At 36.3% G+C, this 15,026-nt stretch overlaps 1 protein-coding gene across 2 annotated transcripts; it reads left to right on the plus strand.

Annotated features, from left to right (window-relative positions):
* Window positions 1-2,196: 2,196 nt before the first annotated feature.
* LOC147868799 (uncharacterized) lies at window positions 2,197-13,784 on the plus strand. 2 transcript variants are annotated; one of them, XM_087323420.1, is made up of 20 exons: window positions 2,197-2,724; window positions 3,704-3,826; window positions 3,925-4,092; window positions 4,186-4,269; window positions 4,444-4,494; window positions 4,602-4,658; window positions 4,774-4,847; window positions 5,292-5,418; window positions 5,522-5,581; window positions 6,880-7,077; window positions 9,256-9,403; window positions 9,571-9,647; window positions 9,822-9,869; window positions 10,253-10,392; window positions 11,058-11,140; window positions 11,524-11,627; window positions 11,873-11,943; window positions 12,546-12,760; window positions 13,009-13,083; window positions 13,205-13,784. In XM_087323420.1, the coding sequence occupies exons 1-20, from the start codon at window positions 2,329-2,331 to the stop codon at window positions 13,372-13,374; spliced, it is 2,469 nt and encodes an 822-aa protein (XP_087179546.1). In that variant the 5' UTR covers window positions 2,197-2,328; the 3' UTR covers window positions 13,375-13,784. The 2 variants fall into 2 exon arrangements, with proteins under 2 accessions (XP_087179546.1, XP_087179539.1); XM_087323413.1 differs by having other exon boundaries at window positions 2,198-2,724; window positions 9,520-9,647.
* The last annotated feature ends 1,242 nt before the right edge of the window (window positions 13,785-15,026 follow it).

Here is a 15,026-nt window from a genome sequence, read left to right on the forward strand (position 1 = left end):
ATATCACACGATTGTAGCCAACATTTAATGAGTGCCATAATGAGAATCAAAGGTGTATGCAAGTTTTCTTGTCCTTAGTGAACTCTTATGTATTTCACTTTTATTGTTTACTAATACTAGTTGATGAATCAAATCCAAGAAAGCATGGGTATTAGAGGGCAATCTATGGCTTATGGAGTACTTTGTGTATTCTTGTGCATCGTGTGTGTGTGTATACAAAGACAATTCGGACCCTTTAGCATTCTTCAATGCCATATAAAGATTTTCCTAGAGTGGCTTCAAACTTTAATTTGGTGTCTTGGACCATCTCAAGCATTTAGCCAATGTTGTTTAGAAAAATTTACACGACAACTATTGGTTTATGATTTGAAAAGAAATATGTGTATATGCAAGCAATTACATAGTTAAAGCTTTAATTCACTCATTCTTGCTGTATTTCACTAATAAGTGGATTGTTTCTTTTGTGAGTCTCATAGTAAAAGCTTTGGTTCACTCCATTCTTGTTGTCTTCACTAATAAGTGCATTGTTTCTTTTGTGAGTTTGCATCAAAGGCTTCTTACATAAACCTCAAAAGGTTTAAGTACCAAAGACAAGAATAAATGATTGATATTCCATGTCCAATTCATGGCTTTGATGTGTAGGCAATTTGAACTTGGGAAGTTCTTTACTATGGCAATTTGACAAAAACACTCAAGAACAAGTAAAAACTCATGAGACTTCAACAAAGCTTCGTTTTTGCCTACCAACAATTTTTTACTCATTAAATTTTGTTTCTCTTATTCTCAATTTGTACTTCTCTTATATTTTTGTTCTCTTGTTTAATCTTCTTATGTTTATAATTAATCCTTTTTTAGCTACTTGAATTGCGATTGGCCGCCTCTTAATTTTGAAATTGCGTTATTCAAAATTTCCACTCACTTTCAGTTAACTATATTTTAAATTGCTTTGATATGGCGCTTTATTTGTCTTTGCGTTATTCAATTCATTTAGTCAAATTTTCCTCTCACTTTCAGTTTAACTATATTTTAAATTGCTTTGATATGGCTCTTTATTTCAACAATTAATTGATAGTTAATTATTTCCAATGTTATTCATCATTTCTTAATAGCTAATCTAATAATAAATTGTTTATTGATTATGGTTTGGCCCCGTGACTTTGTGGTAAGTTCTTAGGATTTAGATGACTTTTTTGATAAACTTCAATAATGTCCGTACCATGTAAATCATATACACCACACCGTCCATACATGGTAAGCAAGCTCAACTTCTCTTGCTTGATTTCTTTACATTGGCACTTTCAAAACATGTTCCTTGAGAATCAAAGTTAAGGCTCAACGGCTCTAACTAAGAGAATTAAAAATAGCATAAAAAATGAGCAACATGAAAAAACTATTGTCGATGACAAATCTCGAGATGCAACAAACTCATCAATTATGAATACATAAATTTTCCTATATGCAAGATTGGCGTCCTTTAGTGAGCAAAGTGGACCATGTTGCTTCTACTAAACCTTAAGTGCTTGGGTGTTTTGCACTACAAAGATGACACCTCTAAAAAATGTTGAAACATTGATCTTTTGGGGAAATTGAAGGAACTCATAAAGGATCAATATGGGAAATTGTAAATCCTCTTTTTCCAAAAAGAGTTTCTACAATTTAAACAAAAAAAAACATCACCTTTGGGATGGTTAAGAGAAATGCTTCATGGGGGTCCTCTTTTTTATCCAATCTTACAAATACTCTTTTAAACTTGAAGACTAAGATATTTACCAAATGTTTAGTGGCTTATTCAAGGCTTGAGTGTCAATTGCTACTAACAAGGTCTAATGCAAGAGATGACAAATTTAGACAATGCAATTAGCTTTGCTCGAATATATGGTTGTGGAGATGATTCCAAATTCAAGAGAATTCCATCAAAATGAGTTTTTAGAGTTCCAATGCTATGTCTAAATTTGTCGAGTGTTTTTTTTTATAATATGACCAATCGAATGAAAAAACCATTGTTCCTTTGATGACAATTATTTTTGCGGATGGGTTTCTAATCTCTGGGTCTAAACTCGACCCGATAATTCACAACTTCTGGTCCGCGAGGAAGTAAGTTAGTTCTCGAGTCGATGGGTCTTATCAAAACCCAATGAGATGCTTTCGTCGTGCAATCACATGTTTCACCAACTTTTAACACACCTAGTGTTGCCTAACTGATTAGGGGGTAGTTAATTACTTGGCTAATCCCACTAATACTTGGATAAGGTATCATCATCTCTTGAAATACTTTGGATCCAGGATCCTGAAGATGATTCTTCCATAGCCATTATTATTTCCTTCAACATGAATGTTTTCATGAAAGTACCCACAACTGTATTGCTGCCTTCATCATCACAAGCATTCTCACCATCATGTGGTAGTTCTTCTTCTGCTTCAAAGTTAAGGTTTTGGAGGATCAATGGCTTTGTGGATTGTGTGCATTTTCGCAGAAAACTCACAACCCATCTCAGACTTCGTCCTCCCAGACCCTGTTTCCTTGTTTCTTTTTCTATTGGGATGGATATGGAGGAGAATTTGGATACTGAAACTCTAGAAGAAGAAGCAGATGAAGATAAAGACTTCTCTCAGAAAAAGAAGAAGAATGCATCTGATCTTACACTTGAGCTTCTTCAATGGCCTCGACTTTTGGAGATTCTCTCTTCTTTCTCTGGCACTTCATCTTCTAAAGAAATCATCCAAGTAAGTGATTTCCATATTCATACTTCAGTTTCTGACTATATGGAGATGTAAAAGAAAGTAAACTTATTTTCCATACTGTAGGCTCTTTGCACGAAACTTAATAGTACCTATATTTTATTTTATTTTCAATCAAGTTATAACTGATTATGATCAAAATGAACACATCAGGAAGCTCGAATGAATCATACCTAACCATTGGAGAGCAAACATGGAAGATTCCAATGTTTGAAACATTTCATTATAAAAGGTCATAATGTTGAAATATTCTGACATGATATGAATGGTTATAGGGGTTAAACAACACAGCATATTGGAAATCATATGGATTTTGGGTTTTTTTTATTAGGAAATTGTTTATTTCGGAATCAAATCTCTTTTCAATGTAGGATCGATGGTAACTATGGATGATAAATAACGATGATAAGAGTTCCAGATGTAATTCTACTTTCTATGAGCGTACACATAATCATACATTAATGGTGTTAATTAATCCCTATGTAAGTATATGTATGCAATGGGGTACAAATTTTACCTTCCATTTGGTGGTATGTTTGCATTTCAAGATATTAATTTGCTGTTTAATCAAGCCATAAAAGATTTTTGAACATTCAAAACTTGTATTGTATTTGCGAATTCAGAGATTTGGAGATTCGTAGAGATGATCATGTTGACTTTACATCAGTCTTTTTGAGTTTTACCCCATGGATTGCCCAGTTTTTTATTTTTCCTTTTCTGGCCACACCTCGATGCTGAATTATATTCATGGCCTTTGTATTCTATGTTTATATACGTGTATTAAATAGAAATTATACATGGAGATAATAAATTATACTTTTTTTTTTGGTTTTTGAATTGAATAAAGAGAAAAACATTTGCTTTCTGATAAGATGATATTATGAATACCTGCGGCTCCTAGATCAGAATGTCTTTGGTGATGATTGGATTTTGATAGTTAAAATGATGATTCCATATTGCACAGAGTTCCACACTTCCTTCCACCCAGAGTGAAAGTGAGAATCTTCTCTTAGAGACAACTGCAGCTATAGATCTTCTCGCATTTTTGGGAAGTAGCCTTGGCTTTGCAGGCGTTGAATCAAAGTTGGTGAGCACTAGCACAAATCCTTAAACAACTTATTCTCAATAATTGAGAGAAATAGTCTTGACTCGAAATGGTTTTATATGCGCGTTTTGTTCATGTAGGTAAATTCGTGTATTATTCGCTTGCAAAAGGGTTTTGTCATTAATGGAAAAGAAGCGGTAGCTATTCTCATGTTATTCCAGTTCACAGATACCGTACGGCGTGATATAAAGATGGGCATGGAGCAGAACTTGCTTTCAAACAATGCTCTGAATATCTTCTTAGAGACAGTAAAGAAAAGCTAACTCTATTTGAATTAGAGTTTTTACAATTATGCTTCGATTTGCTTAGCATTACTCAAAAATGCTTGTTGCTTTTTGCAGATATGTACCCTTGGCTCTCAGCCAGAAGTCACAAAATCTATCATGAAGACGGTGGATGAGGATGGAAATGTGAAGGACAGTGCGGTATGGTCTGAAAATGCTCTTCTACTAAATTATTTTAAAAATCATGATTAGGTTATTAAACTCGGCAAAGTATATATTAAATTACATAAGTTTTACAAAGTATATGTGTAAAACAACAGCAAGTTTGTTAAATGGGACTGATTCATTGAATGTAGAGTTGACATTTTACCACAGAGTGCCGAATTACAGAGAGCTAGGGTTCAGTATCGATTGCTTCAAACCAAGGTGAGCATTTAAATTTGATAAGATTTTAAGGATTGGGTATATTTGAGTAGAATGTATTAATGCCTATTTGGTAAGTTTTTATGGTTTTAAGATTGGCTAGGTTTCAGGTTCAAGATCTACTGAGGAGCATTATTAAGGATCAAGAAGGCAGTGTAACCACACAGGTTTTTTTTGTGTGTTTTTGTTTTTGACCGATGATGCTTTTTCACTTGAAAAGATGAAAAATGAAAAATGAATTGTCATATTAAAGCAATTCCCTATTATAAATAAACTTTCTAGGAAGTGGATGGAAGGTATTGCATTGCTGTGTCTAGCGAGAATCAGAACACCTTTCCAGGTTTACTTCTTCAAAGGTTAGAATTATTTATTTATCCCTTCATTTCAAGAGAAATATATCCTATTCTGGGTGATGCCATCTCTAGGTTGCTGTTATTACTTTATTTTGACCATCATTTTGTTTTTGCTACATGAGCTTTGAGCAATGTAAACAATGTCTCAAAAAAGAGACAAAATAGATGTAACTAATGAATGAATAGTGGCCACTATACAGTAGAGTCAATCCACTTGGATCATAAACAATGGAGTGACTAGCTCTCTCATTACAGGTTGCAGCTCTATACTTTAAACTAAGAATAAATAATTAGCAACAAATGGTTAGAGGTATCTGAAGATATCCATGCAAGATTACGTGATAAACAGAAGAAATATGAGCATGCTTTAGTACTACGGAAAAAGGTAGATCTTTAAGGTCATGGAAGGAATATTTTCGTACTAACATGTTTTTTTATCTATAACAGTGGTGTTGGAGGATCTACAAGCTATATCGAGCCAGTTGCTCTTGTTTCAATGAATGACAAGCTTGCTGAAGCAAGAGCATCTATTTTGAAGGCAGAATATGAAGCGTTGAAGATTCTTACAAAGAAGGTTTGGTGAAAATGCAACTTATGCAGTTGATATATAGAATTTTGTTTTATTATGTTGTTATAGTTTCTTTGGACAGCTCAATTTAATAGTGGATCCACTACAGTTGTTGCCTCATGTGGAGAATATAGCTGTTGTTCTAGAAGCGGTGATCCAGCTTGACGTGGTATGATGGCGATGGTTGATGATGTTGCTATAATTTATATTCACAAATCAATGGATTCCGATCACTTGTGGTCTTTTCTTGTGCATACTGAAATCTTTTTTCTTCCAAGATATGATAAAAGTACTCATTCTAAAAATAAGTTATTGAGAAAGGAACTAGTCCTGTGTACAAAAAAGCAATTCGGATGAACTTCTTGTACAATTGACTAGATCTCATCCAATGGAGAAAACTGAAAACGCACACAAAAGGGGCTGGCATAGAGCCACTTTGGTTGTCCATCTATCTATATGTCCATTGGAGATATTAGGAGTTGAAAGTGCAAAAGAAAATGATGAGGTCTCGTGTTCTGAAGACGGTGTTCATTGTTGTCGCACCTGTAAAAGTGTGGGGAAAAATATCCCTGCACTTACTATTAATGAGGTAGATCTGACCTATAACCATCTTGCTTTTAGAGGTCCACATGTACCAAGCATGGATGGTCTATTACAACTAGGAAAGTTAAAAATCTCAAACCAATTGAGTGGATACTTTCTGGGCAAAAAATAATTAGAACCTCACACTAGAGTTCCAATGTAGCTGTTGTCTAATGATATCTCTGCCTCTGTTACAGGGTGGGTCAAAAAGGATTTTGTTGTTCATATCATCAAGTCTCAAGGTGGAAAAGCAGATGTTTGAATCTGGCATGTGTGATGGTCTTGACTAGAATGATCTTTTTTTTCTCTTTCATTGTAGCATCCGAGTTAGGTTCTACCTAATAGGTAGAGTTACGGGGCTGAGAAATAATGGGGGATTATAACATGGTATAACAAAAGAAGTTTATATTGAAATCTGAAATGAAAAACTAAGCTTATTTCTCGAAATTTCACCGTTTGGAACTTCCATCAATTTGGTTCTGGGTCAATTAGGCAAGCAAAGAGCATGCCTAATGTTGTTGGCGATGTTCCTTGTTAGGAGTTCTTGGAAATCTAGTACAATTATTTTCTAGCTTTCAAGATGCAGTGAAGAGGGTAGCAAGGAGAGAGGGCGGAGGTGAGATGTATATGAACATGGAAAAATGGAAAAATCCAAGGCCCTCATGGCACCTGGAGCTCTACTTTGCTTTTGTGTGTAAGTTGTAACCTCACGCAGGAGAAAATGTGGCACAATTTTGCATTCAACCGTACAATTAGCACCCATACATCATTATTAGAGCTCCTCTATTGTTTATATCATGTTTAAGGTAGTAAAAGACCACTCATACTGCTGCATAGAACAAGCAAGAAGTAGCAGGGCTTATTCAAAATTCAATGTATTTGTAGATCATAGCACGTGCAAAGTTCAGTTTGAGGTATCAAGGATCCAGGCCAAATTTCACTACTTCTCAAGGGTCATCAAATGGCAGTGAATCTCATGAAGGATTGTTAATACATCTTAAACAGGTGCAACATCCTTTGCTTTTGCACCAATATCAAGAGCAAATGCATGCACTCAAGCTGAAAGCACACAGGAGAAAAAAGGTAAGTTACAGTGCAAAACATTTTCTACCATTCCCCAAGATTGAGTAATTATCATTGGTTGATAACTTCATTTGTAATGAGCTTCTTTGTATTTTCCTTTAAAGTTAGGCTACATGGCACATGTCTGGTGGACTAAATGTACAGTACCAATACGTTATTGTTTTGAAAAATAAAGAAATAAATATAGTCCCGCCATTTGAATATAGCCTTGATTAGAATATTTTCCTTTGGCTGCTTTATGCATTGGTATGAATCAATGTCAGGTTGGGCCTTGCTTCTAACGAGATTTATGTGGTGGCTGGCACTGTTGGAGTGAAGCAAGTATGCTCTTTATTGATTAGATAAACCCATCTAAGGTCAACAGCTTAGTAGTGATATAGGACATCCACATACGTTCGCTTGGGCATCGCTACACTAGCCGTCTATATACTTACATGAACGTTTCACAACTGTTGATAAGAAGTCTGCATGCACCATTTTGTAGACTGCAGAATTATCGTTTGGGGTTCAATGATTGATAATTGATAATTTACATAGTACCTCTGATAATTTATATTGAATTGTCTCTGTATGTCATGGAAACATTATCATTTTCCGTTTTGTATGTGTATAGACATTGGGTGTAACAGTAAATGGTAGATATGCCTTTCCATGTTTAACCAGAAGGTACTGCCTTCACACCTAAACAATGAAGTATTGTGCATTTGTAGCTTTAATTTTCAAGCACTCTTAGCCACATTAAAACGTTAGTGAACAACTATGATTACCTCCAATGCAACTGGAATCTCTGTTATGCTGTTCACATGGAAGAACAAGTGTGTGGGCATGGAAAAAGCCAGTCCTTGGGAGCATGAACAGAACCTAATTTACAGAGTAGGAGAACACCTATAGGCTTAACAATAAAGGCATAGGGAATATACTTTCCTAATCTTACATTCACCTGTTCACAAGACCACCCTCTAGTCAAGGACGCACACAATTTAAGGCATGGAAATAATGCTATAGCCTTCATCTCCACCTGCACTATTCATTGCTCTATTCCCTAATCATTTACTGCAGTCCTGGGGGCCATGTGTATATAAGACCACTCTTTTATAACACGGTGAGTTTCTTGCTGCCTGTTGCCTTTAATGTCAGTTCTTGCTGTTGGGGGGGAAGTTGTAAGCTAAGGAGTCTATTATGGAATGAGCATTGGTGCTTTGATATGCCTTGTCTTATGAGAAAGGGAGAGAGAGGGTGAGCATTCATGGAGGCATCCCACAAGAGGGATCTCCATTGTGTTGATGCTCTTGTGATCAAGAGGGATATTCAAGTTGGGACCATGGAGGCCAGCTTGTTTAACCTCAGTGGCCAACCAAACTTAGGCATTGAATAGCCCTCACTTTCAAGTGGCGAGACATTCTTGCTAAATCCAATGGACCCCAACCCTTTGGCATTCCCACCGGGTGGAACTCACCATGGAAAGTGGAGGGGAGAAGCATAGTAATGATGTATGGAAAACAGTACAGTCACCCTCTCTCTCACCCTCTTGCCTTTTCGATCGCCCCCTCTTACACTCCAATCATCATGCTTTTAGGGACTTCCTAGCTTGCAACCTTCCACTAGCAACAAGCACAATCATTGAGGAAATAATTAACTTACCCTTTCTTATAAAAGGGTAGTGGAGGTGGAGGCTCTAGCATTTTTCCATAACCTTAAATAGTGAGTATCCTTGGGAATGAATAGATACATGTAAAGAAGATGAATGTATAATTTCCATGTCTTCAAGGATAGGCCTTAAGGGTGTCCACCCACCCTTTACATTAGGTCAGTCTCAATGCCTAATATCAGTCTCAATGCACCTAAGGGTTGGTTTTCCCCGCTCTCACAATGCATGAGTTGGGCATGGGTTGTATGATAAGTTAGTGTCTAATGACTGATTTTCCCTTGTCTAGAATATAGTCTATTGCTGATTTAGTCAGTCCACTAGAGTAGAGGGGGATTAGTTTTAGTAAGGATCTCATGTGTGACCCATAGAATAATGGGTTTGAGGAGTTGGAATTTGCCATATGGCATTCTTATTGTTGTTCTGAGGATTACAATACAAATTTTATGCAGATTCCATAAAACCTTAGGAGATCCATTTGTAATGTTAACGATTTTTCTCATGGTGATATCAGCCTATCTTACGATATGCAGGAGGTTACGACAAGTTTGTCTCCACCAGTTCCAATTGACATTAGCATACCACAAGAGATAAGGGTTGTGACAATCACTGGTCCCAACACAGGAGGCAAGACTGCTGCAATGAAGACACTAGGACTTGCTACTTTGATGGCAAAACTTGGTCAGAGTTCATTATTAAAATTTTAATATCAACCACATTTTCTTGGAGTTTGTAATGAATTGGATATTAGTGCCAAGTTCCAATGTTATTAATTTACAATTGAAATTCGGATGTAGGCTTGTATGTACTTGCAAAAGATCCGGTATATCTTCCATGGTTTGATGCAGTTTTTGCTGATATAGGGGATGAACAGTCCCTCTTCCAGTCTTTATCTACATTCTCAGGTCATTTACGTCGAATCAATGTAAGAACTTGATAAAGTTTTTGAATTTAAACGAGTTGCTATTTCCCTTCTTTGCTTTTTACCTTCTATTATGCAGCAGCAATGACATTACGACTTGTTTATTTTCCTTTTTTTTATTGAAGCATTTAGAGGATTGAGCCTAGAATGCTTATAAAATCGTGTGTCTGCTTGCAGCACATTAAGGAGTCTTGCACATCGAAGTCTCTAGTTCTGCTTGATGAGGTAAATACAGTGATAGAACTTCAAATCTTGATTATCAGCTATATTCAAATAACAAAACAACTTCTATAAAATTTACCCAAATTTGAAGCCCTTTTTGTGCTATAACTATTTGTTCTACTAGGTGTCTAGGTGCACCACTTGGAAACCTTTTCATATTCACTATTTCGTTTTCCTTTTACATATTAGGGATGTACCCTAATGATAACTGAGTTTTACTAGTCATGCGCTTGGGCTCAAACTAGATGCCACTGTGGAATGTAGGGGGTTGAACACATGATCTTTGGGTTTCCACCAGTCAACTTATCACTATTGTCTCTACTAGCTGCACCATTGTTTTCATTCCTGGTAACGTTTTATTCCTCACACTATCACATGTTATATAGGTTGGGACAGGGACAAACCCTATCGAAGGAGCAGCTCTTGGAATGGCAATATTAGAGTCTTTTGCTGGAGATGGAGGAGGGAGTGCTCAATTAACGTTTGCCAGCACACATCATGCTGAATTGAAGACATTAAAGTACAGGTAGCAACAGATGTTCTTTTTTGTTTGTCCTCTTTTCTCTTGAGTCGTTGTTTCAAAGGAAACTATTGCCAATACAGGAAAGGGATATTGCTTTTGCAGGATGAGTATGCTTTGAAGGGATATTTCTACTTGAGAATGAGTGATCATGCTATGATGTCTTTGAGAGTATGCTTGTGAGAATGTTTTGTGCTAAGGTGTCATTGTTAGTATGCTTGTTAGATGATTTTGGCCCTTTCTTCTTTAGTTCAGAGGATGTATATATTACCAAGACTTTTTGCTGAATAGTTGTTCTGCAAGAGAAAATTGAAGAGAAAAGATTGAGTAGGCTGAATGAGTTTCTGTTTATGAATAGATTATGTCAGTATATGGAGTCAGAATACCAGAGGGAAAATATTTGATTCCATTATATTGTGGTTTGTGAAACCCAATTGTTTTTCATTAACCTAGGTGTATTATCCAAATGATGAACTCATGCATGGCTAGGTCCAAAGGATTTAAACCTTAGATGCATTGTTGAGCGTTGATGGGCAAAATTTTAGAAAGGGAAACATCTGAGGGTATACAGGGTATCTTTAAAACAAACTAGTTCTTATTTCTGTGATCATTTTCTGAATATCTTCTCTTTTTTATTTTATTTTGTTAATGGAGTCGGAACTTCTTTACAGTGATCGTAGGTTTGAAAATGCTTCTGTAGAGTTTGATGAAGAAACACTGAAGCCAACCTATAGGCTTCTATGGGGTATTCCAGGTATATAAAATTCAGACGGGTTCTTTACCAGCTATATACCAAAATGCTTTAGAAATGATGGGTTCTTTGTAAAACTTGGGTGGTCTAAAGGGATGATGGTTTGGTGCATGATATGATTAGGAAGAGAGAGATGGGCAGATAGAAAGATCTCAAAGCATAATGCTTATTTTGCAACATGCATGTGTTAATGGATTCATTCTCAACATGTACATTGTTGATGGTGATGTGCATGTTCATGTTCATGTACATGCTCATGTACATGCTCATGGATTGTGCCAGTTCCCGTGTTCTATTTGTTTGTGTAGAGACTTTATTATGGTATGAACCATCCCATAGAAATGTTCTGATGATGAATCAATTAATTTTTTCTGTAAATTCTTCAGGTAGGTCTAATGCCTTGAATATCTCTCAGAGGCTTGGTGTTCCAAAACAGATATTAGAAACTGCACACAAACAGATTGGAGTTGGTACAACAGAAATAAACCAGGTCAGTATATTGCGATTGAATAATTTTCTTAACTAGTATAATATGTTTGTAATATTATGACACATTGTATTTCCTTTCAATAGTTTCTGGGTTATTCTGAATCCAATGTTAGAATTTTGACATTTCCAACTGTTTTGTGCATAAAATCCTGCAAATTTCACACTTTTGTTTTCCTACTTTACACATGTTGACAGAAATGCATATTTTGAAACAACTTAATTTTATGCCTTTTGTCTCTATGATAGGTAATTATGGATCTGGAGAAATCTAAGCGTGAATTTGAGAATGATCTTTTTGAAGCGGAACAATACCTGAAGTAAGTCTTCTTTCTTGAGAAAGCATCTGATCATTGTTGGAGCTTTGTTGCGAGAAACTTGATTGCAGACTTAATAACATTATTGCTACACTTTTTGAGACCCAAATATAAGATTCGGGTTACAAAATGGTTGCCCTTGTATAGCTTATATGTCTGCTGATATAGCTTTCTAAATATAGATTCCTATGATCATCCTATGAGTTACATCTGCATATTTCCTATCATCCTTCATCTGATCTTTCATGGAGATCTTTCCATATTATAACTGCCAAACCATATCTTATTTGCCTAATTCTACACTGAAATGCTCATGGATGATCTGTATTAATCACTAGTGCTTGATAATAAGCATAATCGTGCGATAATTCTACACGAAAATACTCATTGATTATCTGTATTAATCAGTAGTGCTCAATAATAAGCATAATCGTGCTATAATTCTACACAAGAATACTCATTGATTATCCGTATTAATCACTAGTACTTGATAATAAGCATAATCGCGCTATAATTCTACATGAAAATACTCATTGATTATCCGTATTAATCACTAGTGCTTGATAATAAGCATAATCGTCACATGATTGTTGTTTCTTTTTCAGGAAGGCAAAAAAGTTGCATGGGAGCCTAGAGGAGGCTGCAGAACTTATGCAGGGTGAGGATGAGTCTTCACTGTTGGGTGCTTCGAGTTTGTTACAAGAGGTGGCACGCAAAGCTCGAGCTACGTTGACATCCATTCATCTCAAGAAATTACAAACAGTGGATAACACCATCCCTAGTATCCCTCCAGAAGGATCATCATCATCTAGATCCACAGGTAAAACCTATACATATGTGTGTTCGTAGTTTATAATGATTTCAATTGGAAGAATGTCAAAGATTGTCCTAGTAGTTAGGACCTTGCCCTATAAACATTCCATTGGTTGGGAGTTCAACTCGCACCCTCGCCCTTGATGACTTTGAATTAGCAATTAAACTCCCTCAATTAAGAGGAAAACAATGTGCCTGCAAATAGAGTGGTTCACCAGTGTTCGAATTTATAAATATTGGAATTGCAATGTGTAGGTGGATCGACAATAGTACAAGTCCCTGCCAAAAAACAGCTCTCTGACACAATCCCGAGTTCGAACACCCCAAAAGGTATATTATCGTTGCTTTGCAATCACTCACAGATCCAGGATTTTCCAGATGTCCTCATTTGACAAAATGCGTGTTAATGTATTATACATACAATCTTTGCATGTTAATGTGTTTTATTCAGGTGAAACTGGAATGCCACAAGTGGGTGAGATGGTGCGTGTGCCAAAACTTAGGAAGGACGCAAAAGTCGTCCAAGTGTTGGCTGGGAAAAAGATAGTTGTAGTGCAATCAGGGTCTATTCAGCTAAGGTTGAGCTTCTCAGACATTGAGAGAGTTAATCGGAGACAATAACATGCTCTTTCTATTCAAAAACCTTCCATACAGCATTTCAAACGTCTCCATTTGTTTGTAGACCAGTGCTCTCGTCTTTCTTTGAATGTTTTATAGTGGTCCTAAAGATACAAGGTTATCACATCCTTGTCATGATTATTTTTTGTGGATTCTCTCCGTGATGTCGAAGGTTCCCATAATAATTTTGCTATGAAAAGAATATGCATTGATTTCTATAATTGTGGTTGCTCCAAGAACTGTGTATGCTTTCATTCATGAAATCAGCATTGTAACATAATTGGATTGAAATTGGGTAAAAGATTCCCATCCCAGTCTTCATTATATCAAATGAGAGTGGATTGCCATACATTTTTGTTGCTGTAACGTTGTTTTCAACTTCGGCCACACAAATATCAAATGGATGATTGTATGTATTTTTTATTCCATTGACGACTATTGTATTGCTTTTTCTTGTAATTTTAGAGCATTGGCAATTACATTCAATTCTTTAAATTGTCATTGATGACGATAAGAAGCCATATACATATTCCAGTCTTCGTAGAGAAACAAGTTATTCTTGCCCTGATATTGGGAGCGAATTCATGAGTTGACATATGTGAAGTTGTAGGTGAAATAATCACATTGACTAAATCATGGTAAGATATTGTTGTCGCATTGTGGTTGGTAGGTAGTGTAGTGTTGAATATTAATAGTATAGTTGAAGTAGCTTCTTGTTTTCTTGATTGGATCAACCCCATTTAAACATTTCGATTAATAGTAACATACTACGCTTCACAATTTCCCATTTACTTAAGGAAAAAATGTTGCTTGAATTCGAAGAGAGCATAACTAATGAGGGCAAATGTCCATAGTCGACTAGTGTCATCACTTGTGCACCAACATCTTGCTACCTTAACATAATCTGTGCGTGTGGTTTTTGCTTCAATGAAATATATATATATAGGAAAGTGCTATTTGCCCCCCCATTTTGGCTATCCCCCCCTCCCCCCCCCCCCCCCCCCCCCTATTTTTTTTACAATTTTTGAAAGCGTTTGATGAGGAACATCAAGCAAAGATTGTATGAAACTGACGAAGACCAGGTTACTGTTCTCATGACACGATTGGATGAAGCAAGTCAGGCACCATTGCAGTCTCTCTCCAATTCAGTGGTGGTGACTAGGAAGTGAGGTCACCCTACAGGGTCGAAGAACAAAAAGGCCAACCAAAGGGAGAAGTCACTATTTGAGTACTCTACCGGTCGCAAATGTTCCAAATGTGGTCAAGTTGGTCACAATGCACGCACTTGCGATATGCGAGAATTTGAGTTATGCTGAGTTTTAATTAATTAATAAACAATTTCATTTGGTTATATTAGGTTCTATAAATTTGGGGGGGGGGGGGGGGGGGGATAGCCAAAATGGGGGGGCAAATAGCGCTTTCCTATATATATATATATAATATTAGAGAGAGAGAGAGAGAGAGAGAGAGAGAGAGAGAGAGAGAGAGAGAGGTGACTGGTGGTTATCCATATTAAACAAAAACGAAACCTCAAAGTTTGTTAAAGATCCAAGATAATGACCTCAATGTATGTGGCATGTCAATTAGTAAGGATTCTTTAGATGGTTCTACAAGCATCAAAGTGACTGGTGGTTATCCATATTAAACAAAAACGA

This window comes from Azolla caroliniana, unplaced genomic scaffold, assembly GCF_043228905.1.
Source record: "Azolla caroliniana isolate FFs.n. ecotype wild unplaced genomic scaffold, voAzoCaro1.0.p SCAF_1, whole genome shotgun sequence".
NCBI classification, from domain to species: Eukaryota; Viridiplantae; Streptophyta; class Polypodiopsida; order Salviniales; family Salviniaceae; genus Azolla; species Azolla caroliniana.